General features: G+C 43.9%; 1 protein-coding gene across 1 annotated transcript in view; it reads right to left on the reverse strand.

The window, feature by feature from the left end:
- The window catches only part of LAMB1 (laminin, beta 1), a 71,252-nt gene that overhangs the window by 4,810 nt on the left and 47,717 nt on the right, over window positions 1–18,725 (reverse strand). The window contains exons 24-30 of the mRNA XM_005858466.2: window positions 13,004–13,373; window positions 10,231–10,415; window positions 9,056–9,297; window positions 6,048–6,251; window positions 5,247–5,391; window positions 2,922–3,129; window positions 2,585–2,726 (exon numbers count right to left, since the gene is read on the reverse strand). Of these exons, the coding sequence (XP_005858528.2) occupies window positions 2,585–2,726; window positions 2,922–3,129; window positions 5,247–5,391; window positions 6,048–6,251; window positions 9,056–9,297; window positions 10,231–10,415; window positions 13,004–13,373 (1,496 nt within the window). The remainder of the gene's footprint in view (window positions 1–2,584; window positions 2,727–2,921; window positions 3,130–5,246; window positions 5,392–6,047; window positions 6,252–9,055; window positions 9,298–10,230; window positions 10,416–13,003; window positions 13,374–18,725) is intronic.

The following is an 18,725-nucleotide window of genomic DNA, read 5'->3' on the forward strand; positions in this document are numbered from 1 at the left end:
AGTTCATCACCACCAAACCAGTATTATATGAAATGCTGAAGGGTATTCTCTAAGAAGAGGAAGAAAAAGGTAAAGATAAAAATTATGAACAACAAAGTGACAACAAATACATATCAACAAGTGAATCTAAAAATCAAATAAAAAATCTGAAGAACAGAATAAACTGGTAAATATAATAGAATCAGGGGCATAGAAAGGGAGTGGACTGACAATTCTCGGGGGGAAAAGGGGGTGTGGGGGGTACAGAAAGAGATTGGACAAAAGTCTTACACCTATGGACGAGGACAATGGGTGGGGGGTAAGGGCATGGGGTGGGAACTGGGTGAAGGGTAGCTATGGGGGGAAAAAAGAGGAACAACTGTAATAATCTGAACAATAAAGAATTATTTTTTTAAAAAGTTAAAAAATAAAAAAGAAATATTCTTAGAGTAGTTATAATTCATAGGAGATAAGCTTTATAGTTTTACTAGTGACCTGGTGCAGATTCCTGCACATTGAAAGAAAATTAGAAGGTGGCTGGCGCGACTGGTCAAGACAGGTTGGACACGCCTTGGAGCCAACCTCCCGTGGTCCCTCCCCAGCGTCTGCAGAGTGAGTGGGGTCCCTCCAGCAGGTGGGGTCCCTCGACCTGATCTGCGGGTTATGGGCTGAAACCAACTCTGAGAACCCCCGAGGGGTCCTGGAGTGCGAGAGGGCACTCTGCAAAGTTGCTGTCGTACAGGGTCCGGAATGCAAACGCAAGTGTGCAGTAAACCAGATTCGGGGCCGACAGTGCCCCAGCAACAACATAACCCACAGCCGAAGGTGGAATCGCGCAACCCAGTGAGGAATCGGGATCCCTCCTCTCTGGTTCCGGGGTGCGTCACCCAAGAACCACTGCAGCTCAGCAGCTCCTGTGCTGAGCATCTGCCCTCTGGTGGTCAGTGCACCTCATAGTGACCAGTCGGACGTTTGGACACTCAGCACATTAGCCTCATATAGATGAGTGAATCGTTTCTGACAAGCTTTTCATTAGCATAGTTGTCTTAATTTCTTGTCACTAACCTAAAACACTTACTGTCCCCCCATTCCCTGAGAAACAGACCATTATTAACATGCATCATTAAGGCAAATACACCTCACCTACAATTTGATTAATATTTTAACTTGCTTTTCAAAACAGTAATTTAAAAAAAAACTGAAATACTGTTCATGTTAGCATACTGAAAAATAATTATAGTGTTAGAACATAATTTTCTAAATTTGAACATGTAGCCTCAAGAAAAGGCTTTATTGGTGCTCACAGTTTAAGAGGAAGTGGCGGATAAACTGCCGGGCCTGTCTTAACTGAGAGCAATAGAGGTTTGTATCAACTAATGGCAGGAAGGCAGTTTGAATAATCCATCTCCCAGGTATTAATAATGATTAAGGGCGGTTAGCCTGAGATGGCTGGTAGTACTAGGAGCATCTAATCTCAAAAATGGGGAAGGATTAGGTGAGTCACCAACTTTCTTCACCTAGTTTTATAAAAAATGAACATTCCTAAAATTGGAAGGAAAAATTTGCTTAGAGAACTGATTAAAAAAGAACTATGTTTGTATTACTTTAAGAGGATTTTTACAATAAAGCATTAAATGCACGTGAAAAATTCTTTATCTGGTTGTCTCTAAGAGTATTGTATATAATAAAACCCTAACATGAAAATTGATCAAACAGCGTAACGACCAGTTACTATGACGTGCACTGACCACCAGGGGGCAGATGCTCAAAGTAGGAGCTGCCCCCTGGTGGTCAATGCACTCCCACAGGGGGAGCGCTGCTCAGCCAGAAGCTGGGCTCACTGCTGGTGAGTGCAGCGGCAGGTGGTAGGGAGCGAAGGGTCCTGGACTGCAAGAGCCCTGAGACTGCGTGGGGGATGTCTGCCGGCCCGATCCCCCGCCAGGGGTCCCGGACTGCAAGAGGGAGAGGGCACAGGCCAGGCTGAGGGACCTCCCCCCCCCCCCCCCGCATGAATTTCGTGCACCAGGCCTCTAGTTTTACTTATAAAACATGTTTCCCATGCATTTTGAACACAAGATTGTTTAGCTGTTAAGATCTCTATTAGGTTCCTCTAGAATGGACATTGGAAACTGTCATTTTGACACTTTGTTGCTTTCCAGTCCTTTTCAAAACTAGTAGAATTTTACTAATGATCACCTCATAAATCTTAAGACACTGGTGTTAACCATGTAGTTGCTTTGGGGCTGCTTCATAATAGCAGGGGTTTTCTAACAATGGACCTTGAAATTAATACCATACTTCATACTGCAGAATGGACTCTATGGGATCTCTTGAAGGAACAGGAAACTTATTTTAAGCTTTTTGGGGAAGTGAATATGATGAATATGAAGGGGGGCTTAATGTTCCAGTGTTGTCAGAGTCTTTCGTCTTTGAAAACACGTCACTGTTAGCATCTGTGCTAAGGAAATAGTTCAGATTTTTATTCAAGTGAAAGGAATCCTTAATGTTCAGTTATAAGGATTTCCTAAGTATCAAAGGCCCTTTCGGATAAAAGAGTACATGCGAGTGCTTTCACCTACATATAATAATGACTATAATATCTCACCGAAGTTAGCAGGTTCTGGGTTCCTTGGATGTCTTCATCTGCTTGTTTAATTGCCTTCTCTGCTGCGATCTGGGCCTTTTCTGCTTCTTCCAGAGCTTCCTTTACCATGTCTGCAGTGACTTTAACACTTGTTGCACTTTTGCTGAGTAAAAGAATGAGACAGTGTATTATATGTGAACATGAAAAGAGTACTTCTTTCAGAAAAAAACATTTAAAGAGCAGCCTTCCTGAAATGACCCAGAGAGACTCAGAAATTTCTGTTGGTTAATTACTTTTTTTACTCCAGCCTAGATACACAGAATAAGCCGCCCCAAATGCCGTTAGTGTCTTCAGATACCTGGCTCTTTTAGCTTCTTCTAGCAGCATCTCAGCCCTGGCAACGTCAGCAGCACTCTGCTGTAGAATAACCTCCACCTGAGAAAGGCTTTCAACTCGTTCACGAATATCTTCAGTCAAGTTCTGTAACTGCTCTGGGGTGCTAGGCATTTCCATTTTCAATACTTCATTAGCAACTGCTTCAATGCTGTCCAAATCAGCACCATCCTCTGTTAAAAGCAAAGATGTTCCCGTAAAGAGGTGAAAATCATACATGGTTCCCTTATTCAACCACTTAATGGTCATCTACTATGGTATTAGCACAGTGTGGTTACACCAAGACAAAACTTCCTGTTTAAGATTTTATAATCTCTTTGTATAGGGAGATGAGATCTGTACACGTGAGAAAGTAGTGCAGACAACAAAGGATAATGGATGTGCTGCGGTCTGGGAGTCAGGGAGGTCTTTGTGGAGATTGAGGAGCCCATCAGGTTTTGGAGGAAAACAGTATCTGAAAGAAGAAAGGACATCTTTGAATGGAGAGACAGTGTGGGCAGAGTGATATGTGAAAGTTGAGTGGCGTGAATGATTAAGATTGTAGAAGATACAGAGGCCAGGGTAGAAAGCTGGGACTTGATCCTAACAGGCAATGAAAAATTTCAATTGAGGTTGAAAGATTAGGTAGGAAACTACTATAAATGCAGTTATAAATAGTTGATATTCCTTGTAAATGATGTGGATTCAGGAAACCACAGAAAGAAAAAAATCCAGACAAAGAAGCAAGAGAATCAGGCTGGCATATCTATCAGAAGCCAAGGAATTCCAAATGTCAAATGTGAAAAGAGGTAAAAACAACAACAGGTTAAGCTTTAAGTATGTCATTAGTTTTTAACCCTTTTAAAAAACTCAACATAAGCCGAGGCCGGTTTGCCTCAGTGGTTGGAGCGTCGGCCTGCAGACTGGGGGGTCCCAGGTTCGATTCCGGTCGAGGGCATGTGCCTGGGTTGCGGGCACATCCCCGGTGGGAGATGTGCAGGAGGCAGCTGGTCGATGTTTCTCTCTCATCGATGTTTCTAACTCTCTGTCTCTCTCCCTTCCTCTCTGTGGAAAATCAATAAAATATATTAAACAAACAAACAAAAAAAAAACTCAACATAAAAATGGACCCCTAAGGTGTTAAGTATAGGAAAACATGTAATTGAATGATGGCTTCCACAGAATATTCCATGCGGTATCTTTAGTAAGTACTGTTAGCTTTCTTTATTAGCCATTTCCCCTTCTTCCTTGCTAACAAAATATTGATTTGGTTCGGGCACCTACCTCTAAGGTAAGGTAAGCTTATCAAGTCAGTTATTAAATCCTGATTGTGTGTGTTTTGTGCCCTTCAGTTGGTTCCAACGCCTGGCAACCCTATGAGTGAGCCATGTTCACATAAATTCTAATGAGTCTGCCAAACAAATATGGTAGTTCCATTCCATTTGCCAGTGACAGTTATGCATGGGACTCATTTCTGGCCAGTGAGATTCATGGAGATACTGCTCAGAGGGTTCTGGTGAATACTTCATTCCTTTAAAAAAGATGCTACAAAGGGAAAGGTGGTTTTGTCTTCCATTAGATATCACAGTGTCTTTATATGAAGTCTGGAACTTTGGCAGCCACCTTGTAACCAGGAGCAGCGAGGCTGAGAACAAAGCTGATGTGCTTAAAATGGTAGGGCAGAAAAGATGAAAAGTACACGGGTCTTTGAACCATAGAGCTATCCTACTATTGAAGTTATGTTATACATCTTTTTTATTAAGTCCATTTCCGTTGAGAGTTTTCTGTAACTTGTAGCCAAAACTATACTTACTGATAACCCTCAAATTGACAGCAATACTTATGTGCTAGACCACAAATTCTAGAGATTTTCTTTACAAAACACTCAAGGTACAGAACTGTCTAACCATAGGTCTAATATCCTGTAAATAAAAGCATTACAAGGCTTTGGGGGCAATGCCAAAATAAACTCTATTTCAAGTTAAGGTTCTAACGACATTATATGTAATCTCTAACAATTTTCAAATTCAGTTCTCACAGTATATGATTTGCTCTCACTTTTTGATTTGCTACTTGGGTATCAGGTGTGTCTGTATCTGCCTAAAATCAGACAACATTATTGACATACACATAGATAAACTTAAGAAATGGAAACATTTTTAAATTTGGAAATGTTATTTTATTTCCCACCAGAAACTGATTTTCTCTGCAGATTTGAATTACGGCCTCCCAAACACATACTCTTATAGAATACTTTTATATTCCAAGATAGGAAGAAATATCTAAAAGTAAAATGAAAAAAATTCCTTACGCATCAAAAAGTCTCTGATCTGCTTGATCAGGTTTCGCAGGTCCTCATTGCTCTGGTCCACTTTTTCTTTGGTAGCATTGGTTTTCAACAGAACATCTTGAGCATTCTGTTTTGCCTCATCTGCCCTTATTTTCGCTTCAGAGACCTAAACATGAGGAATAAATTACCCAGGGAACAACTTCATTCTTTCTAAGCAGACTAGAATTTTATAAATGGTCCAAAAAATGATGTTGAAAAACTAGCATTTGGAATTATGACTTTTTGAAACAAGTATCTCCCATTTAACCGTATTATATTCCTTTATAGACTGAAAGTATTCAGTATAAGATTCCTATATAGTATTCTCATGTAGGTAGGGCCAGCATATGAATTTTTTCTTAGTTGTTTTTAACTCCTTCAAAACATTTGGTGGCCTATAAATGTTCCTTAGTCTTTTTCTCAGGTACCCACATACATACTTCAGTTGATATGAACTTAAGACTTCATGTATCACTTAAGAAGAATAAATGCTTGGTTGCTTAGTAGAGAATTTTTGTAGTGCAGCTGGATGTATTCATAACCCTGCACCCATGGTAAGTAACATGATTATCTCAAATTATTGTCATGAGAAGAAAGCAAATTCTTAAACATCTATTTCCCTGATCTCGCAAAAACTTGCACTTTCATACGTGGTGTGAAATGCCCTTTTTTTTTTTTTTTTTTTTAATAGTCAGCACTTTGAATTGGTTTCTCCTTTTCAGACCTTCCACTCCACATTGAAAGCAAACAAACAGTAAAGACTGAGGCTGTCCGCTGAATTACCATCTTGGAGAGCTGTTCCACCTCAGCCAGGGCACTCAAGATGTCTCGGTCAAAGTCCATGGCCTTCTGCCAGGCGCTGTGCGCAGCAGTGACCAGACCACCACAGCCAGGCCCCCCACACTTCTTCTGTCCTTCGTCAGTTCTGCAGTTGGGGCCACCACATTCCGTCTCGGAGCAGGAGGCCCCTGGAGGCGTGCCACAGGTCTGCAACAAGCCAAGAGAGTGAGGCTCAGACAGTGAGTGTGCTGCAGCTAACAGCTGGGCAGGGCCTGGGTGGCCCCGGAGAGTGTGTAGGTGGTCCTCAGCAAGGGTGCAGGATGGAGGGAGGAACAGAGAGTTTAGGGAATAAACTAACCTTTTTTTGCAAGGAAACAACAAAAATTTACAACCCTCATCAGTACCTTCTGCCCTAATGAACTGGAATACCAGCTGGGCTCTGTGCAGGGTGCAAACGGTATCTGCTCTCTCAGATTGAAGCCTGCCAATCCGAGAGCCACAGAATGCTACCCCTGTACTCTAATTAGTTTGATTAAAAAAAGAGCACACAAAAACCCAGGTATTGAGAACCTTCTGTAAACTCGTGCCATGTTAGTCCTGGTGAATAGGTTGACACAAAAGGCCTGTTATCTGGCCTTTTAGTAGCTTCTCATCTAGTTAGGAAGACAGGATCATAAAGCAGCCAAGAATAGGTCAGATGCAGTTAAGTACGAAGGACAGCAGACAGAGGAGAGACTACTGAGGACTATAGTAGTTGTGGTTGGGGAAGGATATTGGCTGGTGGGATTTGAGCAGGGGACCTGGGGGAACATTCCAGATGTGAGAGGGAGAGAAAACAGTAGAAAACAAGATGGATGTAACTTTTCCAAATAAGCAACACTCCATAGACTTTCCTCCTTCCTTATCTACCAAAAATCTCCAAAGATCAGAGCTTGGTCATGGCATAGGCATGGCAACTTGGTAAATTACAAGTTTGCTATATGATGTAAAGGGCTGAGCAGGAAGAACATTGTATTTAGTGCTTTCGTAGAAAATGCTTGTACTAAAAAGAAGCAAAAGATTTACTGCAGGGAAAAGCAGTTAACAGAATATTCCCAAATGAAGAAATTGATTTTAAAGATAGAGGGGAGGTGAGAGGGAGGAGTCGGAGAGAAACATTGATGTGGGAAAGGAATGTTTCAGTTGTCTCTCATACACACCTTCACAGGGGATTGAACCCGAAACCTAGGTATGTGCCCTGACTAGGAATCAAACCCATGACCTTTCAGTGTATGGGAGAACGCTCCAACCAACTGAGCCACACTGCCCAGGGCAGAAAGTATTCTTTTTAAGAAGTAAAAAAGTAGTTTTTTTAATAAATAAAATCAACTCTTTAGACTAATAATTTTGTGATAATTACAACCCCATTGTCTCTCAAAATAAATCTTTCATGTATCTGGTTTACAGTACATAAAAAACTGCAGAAATAAAATTTATTCTTTGTGCTACAGAGCACAGCTTTAATCAGAGCAGCATAAGATCTCAGGGATGCTTTCTAAAAACAATCTGACAGCACATTAGATCTGTTTTATTTCAACAGACAGGGCAGGCATGGAAAAACCAGCACGGGTCTAGCTAAATAGACACAAAGACAAAGAATTGAAGGCACATGAAAAAACACAAAGGGACAAAAATCTCCCTGGACAGGAAGTGGCAGTATGGAGTTCCCATAGAATAATTAACTAAGACCAACACATACCATGAGAGACCAGAAGAGGCTGGCTAATCCCTCGGTAGCTAGCTCACCACATGGCAAAGCCAGCACAGGGAAGGGTGCCCATTCAGATGGCCAGAGGAGCCTGCCACCGCCACCCACTCCCAAGATACTTTCTCTGATGCAAAGCAAATATCCTTTAGCATGCTTAGCTGCTCTTCATTTTAGTTTGCAGATTTTTTGTGATTACTGGGTTTTTATTAGAATTTGTAAGGAATACTGAAAGCAAAGAAGATCGAAAGAACTGGCATTTCATGCTTACGTATAACAACTTTGTCTCCCACTAGGTGCCATTCACACATTGCTCTAGGCCTCCATTTTCTATTAAATAGTGACAGGATTACTTACTCCCTGTTTCCACTAGATGAAATAATGAGTATATATTGTAGATATCAATTAAATTAGTCACACTACAGCACAGACAGTGTTTTTGTCCATTTTAGAGAAAGTGGGGGACAGTGGGGACAGGCAGGGAGGAAAGGGGACCATCACTAAGACAAAACAAATGATCTGAGCTCTCACAGTTTTCTAGGCACTTACTTTCCTCTTTTCACTGACCCTATTTCTAAGCTAAGAGAGCATAAGCCTTATGAAATAAAAGTCTGTAAAAAAAGTACCCTCTAAATTCTCTGATAGCTACTCATCCATGAAAAACAATAAGAAATCAAGAGGAAGAAACAGGCTCCCTTTGGCTTTTTTTGGCCTTCAGCCTGATTTTCATCAAAGTCACTACTCAATTTCATTTGGCTCCAGAGTTACTGTTTAAAAGCTTCTGGAAAATGCAATCTTTCTAGGCGGGTCTCAGGGTTAATCTTCACCAGGTAAAGTTACTGGAACAAAGGAACATTTTAATGAACACCCATGGAAAAAATTCTTTAGCTCCAATTTTTTTTTTTTTTTTTAGGAAATCCCAGAATGATTCTGAATTGCTCTACCGAAATGGAGTTTGCACTTCAAATCAGAACCAAGTAAAAAAGGAATGTCCACAGCATGAAAAGGATCAAGTTTAAGTAAGTCACAGTACGTGAGAGCAGGCATGGTTCTCTGGGTGTTCCACAGAGAGACCCCTTGGAGAGAAGGAAGATTCGAAGCACAGAGCCTTGTTTTTAATCTGGTTCAGTCATGGTACCCCACATTGGTGTTCAGAGATGGGACCACTCCTGGTTCATTTGCAAAGTGAACAATATTAAAGACTAAGCAGGGTGTTTTTTTCCTCCTATAGCACCATAGCTTTGAGGCCAAGCCCCCTAACCCTTACCATTTCGGCAGCGGCTGAAAGGTCTAGACTTTGCAGTTTGCCTGCCAGTTCGTCCAGAAGACGGGCCTGCTCCTCTTGTTTTTCCCGGAACTGGGACTCCTGCTCCATCATCAAGTGTTCCACGCTTTCTCTGGTGAGCTCCGACTGCTCCACCGTGCTGTTGGGGTCTGTGGTAGAGGCATTCACCCTCTTTTCTGCCTCTAGGGACATCTGGAAATACTTGGTGATGCTATCCAGGGCGCCTAGGGCACGAAACCAAATTGCCCACAGTGAATCCCCTTGTACTCAATCTCATTAAGCAATGTCTATCTGTGGTGTCTTCCAGCCTAAAGGTCCTGTATGGTTTGTTTTAAAATGCAAGAAATAAAATCTTCATTGAGAAAGATAACTTTTGTCATGGTCAATGAATAGACTGTCCCATTAAGCCTCCTACTCTGGCTCTGAAGGACGCTGAACATCTGAACGAAAAATTAAGTCACCCTGCTGAATTGCTTCTATACAGGCAAGCATCCAGTTCTTTCTAAACAGCTGGCGTCAGGCAGCCTGCAGATTACGTTTCCAACTAATTCCCCCCTTTCTCAGTCATTAGATGCACTCGCAGGGCTAGTCCTGTATACATAAAGCAGCGTGGCTGTCTTGGCTTTAAGGACCTAGCCCAACAATAAGTGATGACGTATTAAACAGCATGGATAGTGTGACTTGACATATTTCTACTTCCTTTTGCTTTTTTGGGGGTGGTCCTATTTAGACCATACTATGATAACAGTAAATGAAGGACTGGCCAAAATTATTTCCTGACTAACCAACATTCTTAAATGTAAAAGGGTTAGCAGAAGTATCAACTTAACTTCTTAACTACTCAAGAGCCTCTTTCCAAGAGAAGCCCAGGAGGTTAAACCACTAACTGAAAAAAATCAGGAAACGAATGCCATTCTAATGAAGCGGCCGCTGCTACTCCCTGGGACCTCTGCTGGGCCTCAGTCTCTCTGTGGCCCAGGTCCCACGTTTGTAAAATGGAGACTTCAGTCCTCATTTGGTTCAGAGACAATGAGGAAAAGCTTTAACATTGATAGAAGGCACTTAATTTTTTTTTTTTTCTGGAAGTACTGTATGAAAGGTTGCACAGAGGGTTAAATCCATGTCCAGGATTGAGTGCTTGCACGGAAAACTCTCACCTCGAATATCTGAGTTTTTGATGAATTCCAGTTGCTCAGCAAGTTCTTTCACTGTGGTGTCCAGGCTCTCTGCTTCGGCCTGGAGAGAGTCCAGTTCTTGGGCTGTGCTGTTTCTTTGTGAATCTGTGTCAGATAATTTCACTTCAACTTGAGCCATCTTTTCCGTAACATCTTTGGTTAGTTTCCTGCAAAGAGAAGGGTAAGTTTATCCAAGTAAAATAAACCTTTTTACATTTTCTAATACGGTGATTTCAAACCAGGTCAGGAGTCAGTAATAATTTATTTCTAAATTCTGGTTTTATTCCCCTTATCGTTAAGAGACTGCATGACATCCAACAGTTTTCTTTCTTCAAGGACTTTGAAGGAAAACAGAAGCACCGCTGAGCTGTGCGGTGGCGGGCGGGCCATGTGAAGGATGCCGAACCTCTGCTGTAACGTGAGCACATGCCCAGGGTGCGGAGTTCCAGTTCGGTAGGTGAGCAGCTTCAAGTCCATACAGTCTCACAAACTCGAGAGACTAAGGGACTCCAAGCGTAGAAGTATGCCTCCCAGCCAACCACCGGAAACGCTCTGATCCAACCTCAGGGACCTCCTTCAAGATGGGACACACAGGACAAAAGCCCCAGAGCCCGCAGGGAGTCGGCAGGAGCCACCCTGCCCTCCACACGGTCCCCCCTTAGGCAAGGGCCCAGCGAAGGAGCCTCCTCCTTCACCAACAAGCAACCCTTTCATTTGACAGGAGAAAGAAGGTAGTATCTACGGAGAATGAAATATGATCAACATTTAGCTTTCACAGCATTTCCCTGGGATCTAAACCCAACTGCACTTCGTTCTGTATCTTCATATCTTCAAAGCTGTACTTGAGGCACCTACTTATATATACAATGTACGTGTACATACATCACAAAAAAAGTAATCTCTGAGGAGACGAGCTTAGCTCTGGGTATTACTGAGTCACCAATTGAATATAATTGTCTTTTCAGGGATATAATAGTGTAAAAAACTGGGAAAATGTAGAGATGCTGAAAGGTTGGGGGCCATTAGAAAATAATGGAATTTAAGGCTGAGATGCCATAGCCCAATTCAGAGAAAAAGCACTTACAAGGATTTGTTAGGTTCAATTACATTTTATAAGCCCAAGGATTGTTTTCCCCAGGCTATTATAGTTTTCCAGTCTCTGCTCTTACTACCAATCTGCTGATTGGCAGAAGGCTTTCATTTCGTAAGTCTCATACAATGTGACAATTAAAAATATTGCACGTTTTTAAATAATGCCACTTTGGAACCTGAAACATGCATCCTTGTATATTGTGTTGAGAAAAGATTCATGAACCCAGTTTCCCGAGGTGCTTACAATCTGTGAATTGACTAGTGAGGGTAAAGCAGCTGCTTCGGGAATGTAAACGCTCCTCCGACAGGCTGAAGGGCACCACAGTTTTTCGTTCTTCCTTAGCTGCATGAGACCAAGGCCAAGAACCATTTCCTAAATGGGCTTGCACTCAGCACACAGCCTTCTAAAACCCATCGCTACGTTAGGAGGCTGGGCCACTCCAGCCTTTTCACGAGGCAAAATTCCTCAGTAAAGGCATTATCGCCCCACATGGACATTTCCTAACAGCCCGGTCAACCACATGGTCTTGGACACAAAACCTGAGGTTTGACATCAAGGGACTTTGAATGTAGAAGGCCTAGGAAGGACCTCCTACCAGGTACATGAGCTAACATCAGCTGTTCCCTGCCTGCTATTCACAGGTAGCGTCGAGAAGAAAAGTCCATCTGGCTTCTTAGAGATGCTGGTTAAAGTCCCATAAAAAAAATGTTACTGTCGTTTTGTCCTAATGTAAAATCACTTCAATGTATAGGATTTAGCTATGAAACATTCCCTTTGCTCACACCAAATGGTGAAATCTGCAGTAAAAAAAACACCCCAGCATTTGGGGAAACAAATGCTTCCTGCCCTTTCCTGTTTTGTCCCTCAGCCCAGATCTCATTGTGCTGGTTTTGGGGGTCCTTTTTGGCAAAGGTAGTTGGAACGTTTCAGAGCAGGAGAGAGGTGGCGAGGAGAAGCATGGACCCTGTGGAGTTGGCACCACTCAGCCCTCTGCTTCCACCGGCAAAATAAACTCCCCGTCAGAGAGGTGATTACCCAGAGAGGGCTACGAGGAGGATCTTTCACTGCAGGGAATTGTTATAATTGGATGAATGAAGCACTGTTCCAGGGGACCAAAGGCTGAGCAGCGGAAATAACAGTCTTATCTGTGGTAATGGAATTCCCCTGGTAGTTGCAAAACATATAAAACGATGTATATTTATAATGTTTCCTGCAATTACATTAACCATTTCAGAGATCACTCTTTTTGCTACTCTGTAAGGTAAAGGCAAACATTATTCTTCCCTCCTCCACAGGGGAGAAAAGCAGCTCAGGAATAGGTGAGTCATCCAAATTCACAGCCTGGCAAGTAAACGGGCTGACTCCTCAGGGGTCCTCTGTCTCCGAAACCAGTGTTCTTGCCGTGCAGCTGCCTGAGAGCACCATTTGCAAGGAGGAACGCTGAGTATCACATGCACGTTCTATACTGTAGCTTCCACAGTTTGGGTCCCCAGTGATGTGCCAACGTGCACACACCCAAGGCCCAGAGTAGGGACTGCCGGGAAATGAATGGCCCAGCATCTGCTTTCACTCACAGGACTAGCCATGCCTTTGATGGAAGCCCCACGCCAAGCCAGCTCTGAAACAACACTGACCTCTCACGCACGCTCATTCACTACTTACTCTGCTTCCTCAAAGAGACTGCCAATGTTTTTCAGCGGCTCCGCAGCTGGGTTCTGGGCCAGGATGTCTCTGATCTCATTGACTTTCTTCTCCACCGAGTCCACAGTCTCCTGGTAAGGCCCGATCACACCACTGATCTTCAAGGCCTTGGCTTTCTCCAGGAACTTCTGGGTCCTGTTGGTCAACTCAGCGATGATCACGTCCCAAACAGCAAAGCACTGGTGGCAGGGTGTGCAGTCAGGGAAGACCCCCGAGTACCCTCGAGTGCACTTGTCACAGCGCGGACCCTCGACACCCTCGACGCAGACACACTGGCCGGTGGACTGGTCACACTGCGGCGTCTCAATACCCCGGGGGTCACAGTCACAGGCTAGAAGGGAAAGAGCAGTGCTAGCTGATGTACTAGGTCACAAACCCCAGGGACGAGGTTTGGCATTCAGAACCCTCAGTCACCGTCACAGTGGCAAGGTGACAATCATCCATGACCACAGCTTTCCCGGAGAGACCGCAGCGGCTTCCTCCAAAACCTGCATTACCTTAGTCCTTGCTGACCACTTCGTAACGTAACAGTAAATAGTGCACTTTTTCTTTTTGCCTTTAGTATTAAATATATTTTTATTGGTTTCAGAGAGGGAGGGAGAGAGAGACATCAATGAGAGAGAATCATTGATCCGTTGCCTCCTGCACGACCCCTACTGGGGATCAAGTCCGTAATCCAGGCATGTGATTAGATCAACGCTCAGCCACTGAACCACACCGGCCGGGCGGAAGCTGTATTTAAAAAGGACAGTTATGCCCAATGAATTGTAGCTGTGTATGCAGTGGGGGGTAGTGACCACTGCTTTCCACCCCTGGTAGGCCTTGGTGCACAGTGTTGAATCACTTCTTTGCCCTCTCCCATGATAATTTGAAATCGGTCCCTCTGTGGAGAAGTTTTAAAAGTAGATTATGGCTTTTTTGTAACGGGTTTGCTGCCATATAGTGCATATTTTTTAAGGTTATGCTTACTGTGCGGGCTCTGTAGAAACGGTTTACATGCATCATCTCATTGAACCCTCACAATAACCCTGTGGGACGGGTGACCTGCCTCAGGTCTTACAGCAAGGAAATGGCTGAACTGGGGTTCAGATTTAGCCCTTTGCAACTCAAGAGTCTGTGCTCTTAAGCTCTGTCCTGCCTCTGCCTCCCTCTTACTGGGACTTCCCTTTAGGTCCTATCAGGACAGACAAGTCAGGTGACTTCCTGATGCCAGGAGGCATCTGGCCTAAGATACAACACTGAAGAGCAGCTCCTAACACCTCGCCCTACCTGGTCACGAAACAGAATGGTGAATACTTGGCGAAATGCAATAAACTCGATTAAAAGGAAACTAAATCCGAAACAAGTCACGGGAAGCCTAAGAATCTAGTTCAAAGGCTTTCTACTAAGTACAATCTAACTTGTGGGAGCTGCCACTGTGATGACCGCTCACAGCACAGGCTCTCGAGAGAGGTCAGTGATGGAAGCCACTCCAGTCGCACCCTCTCCCCGGCTGGGAGGGCTGCATCTTAGGCAGAGCCTGATGGTGCCGAGGAGGACTGGCCAGTGGACGGTGGCTGAGATTACTCACCACAATGCCTGTGCCACTGACCCCTGGCTTACAGTCTCAAATCTCAGGTGAAACACTTATTTTTGTGTCAACACTTGACATTTCTGAGTATTTGCATAGAATTTAAATAACAAAAGACCTGTGCACTAAAAAATCTGATCTCTGCCTTAAATCCTTTCTGATAAAAGGCGTGGATTAATGAAAAGCAACCCGAATGTCTTATTTCCATAACTAGACAGGATTCCAGGGCCCTATTTCCATTCTCAGCATCGAGCACAGGGTTAACTTGCAAACTGGAGTTGTCATCTTTGCCAAATGAGGCCCTGACCTCATTTCTGGTACAGGCATTCGAGGGACATTTACACGCCTCTATAAAAGAAAATAATCCTCCTAAAATGTCAACAGTGACCACAGCACAACAGACCCATACTCTCAGATGCCTTTATAAAATCTCCTTGGGCCAATAGTGATGACTTGTCTCTGAAAGACTCCCTAATTGAAACATCCTCTAGCAGTGGTTCTCAACCTTCCTAATGCCGCGACCCTTTAACACAGTTCCTCATGTTGTGGTGACCCCCAACCATAAAATTATTTTCACTGCTACTTCATAACTATAATTTTGCTACTGTTATGAATCGTAATGTAAATATCTGGTATGCTCTATGTGTTTTCTAATGGTCGCGACCCACAGGTTGAGAACCGCTGCCTAGAGTCTAGACCAGCCGTGGGCAAAAAAAAAAAGACCGTACCCTTTTATGTAATGATGTTTACTTTGAATTTATATTAGTTCACACAAACACTCCATCCATGCTTTTGTTCCGGCCCTCCGGTCCAGTTTAAGAACCCATTGTGGCCCTCGAGTCAAAAAGTTTGCCCACCCCTGGTCTAGACCCAGTCTCACTGATGTCCTGAGAGCTGCTCACAGCACCTCTATCCTCCAAACCCAGAGAGATGTGTTTGCGGCCTGGGACCTTGCATCTGACTCTCCCTACCATCCTGCCTTATATTATTGGTTGTTTTCATTGCCTTTGTTGGCCAACTACACCCAAGTGCTGGAGTGGCAAGTTTGCGCAGTACAGTGTCGTGGTCAGAGCACAGCCTGTGGGCTCCACTGCCTGGTTGTGAACCCTGCCATCCCCACACCCCAGCAATGTGACCCTGGGTGGCAAGGAAACTGAGTCACAGTTTCTTTATCTGTAAAAAAGGAGTCATGAGTATACCTAACTCATAGGATTGCTTTCAGGATGAAATAACTTAATTCTAAAGTGCTTCAGGGAAGGGCTGACTCACAGTAGGCACTCAGTAAATGCTTTTTATTACTATTACTTTCTGTGTCCATGTAAGCACCAGGTGGTCTCCTGCTCAAGGTGTTGCTTGATCACATTTCCATTGGATGAAGAGAAAAAAGAGTGGTTATAGCCCTGGCCGGTGTTTCTCAGTGGTTAGTGTTGGCGCGGGCAACAAAAGGTTGCGAGTTCTGCTCCTGGTCAGGGAACATACCTAGGTTGTGGACTAGATCCCCGGTTGGGGCGTGTAAGGGAGGCAACTGATTAACGTTTCTCACTTTGATGTTTCTCTTTTCCTGTCTCTTTAAAAATCAATTAAAAAAAAAAAAGACATACATATCCTTGGGTGAGGATTTAAAAAAATAAAGAAAAGGCAAGTGCACTCCCATTAAGGTTTTCCTCATTTGTCTTTTACATAACCATGTTTTTTTCCCATAAGGAGGATACCTGGCTATGGTTTAAGTCTTTCCAAGAACATATTGCTAACAAGGTGGCAACAGGAGGTCTAAAATTCTGTTCAACAAACGATTCCACTGGACATTTTTGGCAATTAACTACATAATTTGAAAAAAGCAGCCACGTTCTTTTCCCATACTCCATCTAATTTGGGGTGACACCTATTCTTGTTCCTGCCGATCTCTGGATCCTGTCCCTTTAAGAGCAGTATTCTGAAGGGCCGGCAGGAATTCAGCTATTTCCAGTAGACAAGGACCAGTTCAGCTGAACTGACCAACATTCCTTTCCTTCAATTGAAAAGTAGAGAGTCAAATTTCACAGATGGCTGGATTGCAGTTTCATCAATGAAAAACTGATTCTGATCTCTCTCTGAAAAGATACCAAATGTCTAACATGCATAAGGTTTTCATTTCAAATTGCAGCTGGGAAACTGCTAACGCTCCTGAGGACACGTGCTTCCTTCCCTGCCTATTGTTCCAGAATTGCTTCTCCAACCGGGTAAAAAGACGCCCCAAGAGTATTTTTTGACTGAAGTGGAAAGGTTGCTTCTCACCTGACAATTTAAAACTTCATGGACACAAACTATGAAGGAGACGCTCCAATCATCTCTTACACTCACGGGCATCTATAACATTGCACAGTGCAGACCATCTCGGATGAGCTCCAGTGGATTTTCCCCTCTCTCAAGGGAAAGGGAGAGGCGACCAGGTGGACCTGTAGCTCAGCCTTGCTTTAAGAAATGGGATTTGGGGGCAGAGGACCAAAAACTTTCTCTTGGAAAGAAGGAGAGAGTATATAGCAAAAGTGAACAAAGCAGGAGGATGAAGAATAGCACTTTGAAAATGAGACAGTCATTTTTAATGGGCCATAAGAATTCCACCTTCATCTGTAAATATATTCTTGGTTATGGGGTCAGTAGATTTCCTCCACTTTTACTAAGTTTTCTTATCATTTCAAACAGGCTCTCTGAAAGGTAGGTAAATGAAGAGTATTGCACCATTTAATAGATACTGAGGCCTGGGGTGGGGGAAAAAAACCACTAGTAAGTCAATGCGAGAATGGGAAACAACCAATGGACCTCTTTGTCAGTAGGTAGAATCTTTCTGCTTTTCATATCCTTCCTCACTTCTCCAGCCCTCCTCTGTCCACTGAAGGAAGTCCGCCTCAATGGCTTGGTATACAAGGCTTTTCACAATCTGGTGAAACCGAATCTCTCCATGACTCTGTCCAGTGAAACCGTTTCCTGAGGGCACCCCTCCCACCCCAGTCTTGCTGCTACATGCTGTCCTTACGGTCCTTTAGCCGAACAACAATTCTCTTTCTCTAAATATCACAGCAGGTCCTCACTTGCATTTGTCTTTGGGCAAATCACTTCACCTCTCTGAGCCTGAGAGAGCTCTAGACTGTGGAACGGAGATTACACTTCACTCACAAATTGTTTTAAGGATAAAAATCAAGAATTTGCATCCCATATCCCTAAAAGCGCTCAGCACACGGCAAATGCTCCGTCAACGACTAGAGCTGACCTTTCCTATGAAACCTTGCCCGACGACTTTAGCTCCTGCTGGTCTGGCCTCTCTGACAGGGAAAAGGTCTCCGCCACAGGTTTCTTCCCCCTCCATTGCACTACTTTGCCCCGTCTCCCCAGAGAGCCTGCAAGCGCCTCCGGTTCAGGTGGCAGCTTGTCTCGTGTGTCCACGCCCCGCAGGCCCAGTGGGCCGCGCTCAGGGCTGTGTTGGTTCTCTACCTTTCCTTCCGAAACAAACCCACCAGGGCCAGGGAAGGTGCTACCTCCAACCACCAGGAAACGGGGTCCATTCTTTTCTGCCAGCAACCTTGTCCCAAAGTGACACGGGACTCCAGGTATCACGCCCAAAAGTTTACTGACACTTTACCTCGGCATTTCCATTCTACTGTAAGGGCAGGAAATCTAAAACTTTTAATCTCTTAAATGTGTTGTTTTTTGCTTTGCATCCTCTCCCTCCCTCAGCCCCGCCTCCTTTTTAGCCTCAGTAATATAACTTCGGTTTTGGAATGAAAATTGGAGAGTGACTACGACTTCACCTGCAGAAAGAAGCTGGCCGTCTGGTCCAGGGGTAAGCAAACTTTTTCTATCAAGGTAGTAAATATTTAGGCTTTGCAGGCCAGTTGGTCTCCGTCACACTGTTCAGCTCTGGCATTGCAGCGTGAAGGCAGCGCTGGACAATTCGTAACACACGGGCACAGCTCTGCCCAGTGAAACCTGACTGACAGACAGTTAGCTGTACTTGGCACCTGGCCATGGTTTGCCTGCCTCTGGCACAGCCCAGCTCTTCAGGGACCATGCCCTGTGACCAGAATTCTGTAAGACAACCCTTCCCTCTACTAACAAGAGTATGGTGATTCTCTAAAG

Source organism: Myotis brandtii, unplaced genomic scaffold (genome assembly GCF_000412655.1).
Source record: "Myotis brandtii unplaced genomic scaffold, ASM41265v1 scaffold1186, whole genome shotgun sequence".
Classification (NCBI taxonomy): domain Eukaryota; kingdom Metazoa; phylum Chordata; class Mammalia; order Chiroptera; family Vespertilionidae; genus Myotis; species Myotis brandtii.